At 69.5% G+C, this 239-nt stretch overlaps 1 protein-coding gene across 1 annotated transcript in view; it reads left to right on the forward strand.

The window, feature by feature from the left end:
- BYSL (bystin-like) overlaps positions 1-226 on the forward strand; it is a gene marked incomplete at both ends in the record, with an annotated part of 1915 nt that extends 1689 nt beyond the window's left edge. Inside the window, 1 exon segment of the mRNA XM_010161305.1 lies at positions 124-226. Within this exon segment, the coding sequence (XP_010159607.1) occupies positions 124-226 (103 nt within the window).
- Between the last annotated feature and the right edge of the window lie 13 nt (positions 227-239).

The following is a 239-nucleotide window of genomic DNA, read 5'->3' on the forward strand; positions in this document are numbered from 1 at the left end:
TGCGTGCCGCCCCCCCGCTACCGGCGGCTGCTGGGGGAGCCGTCGCTCCCCGGGGTCAGACACGTCCTGGGACGGGAGAAGGGGCTGCGCCCCACGTAGTGCCTAACTCTTCCCCTTCCGCAGGGATCCTCATCCCCCTGTGCGAGTCGGGGACCTGCACGCTGCGGGAGGCCATCATCATCGGCAGCATCCTCACCAAGTGCTCCATCCCCGTCCTCCACTCCAGGTAACGCGCTGGG

The sequence above is a fragment of the Eurypyga helias genome, unplaced genomic scaffold (assembly GCF_000690775.1).
Source record: "Eurypyga helias isolate BGI_N326 unplaced genomic scaffold, ASM69077v1 scaffold36041, whole genome shotgun sequence".
Taxonomy (NCBI): domain Eukaryota; kingdom Metazoa; phylum Chordata; class Aves; order Eurypygiformes; family Eurypygidae; genus Eurypyga; species Eurypyga helias.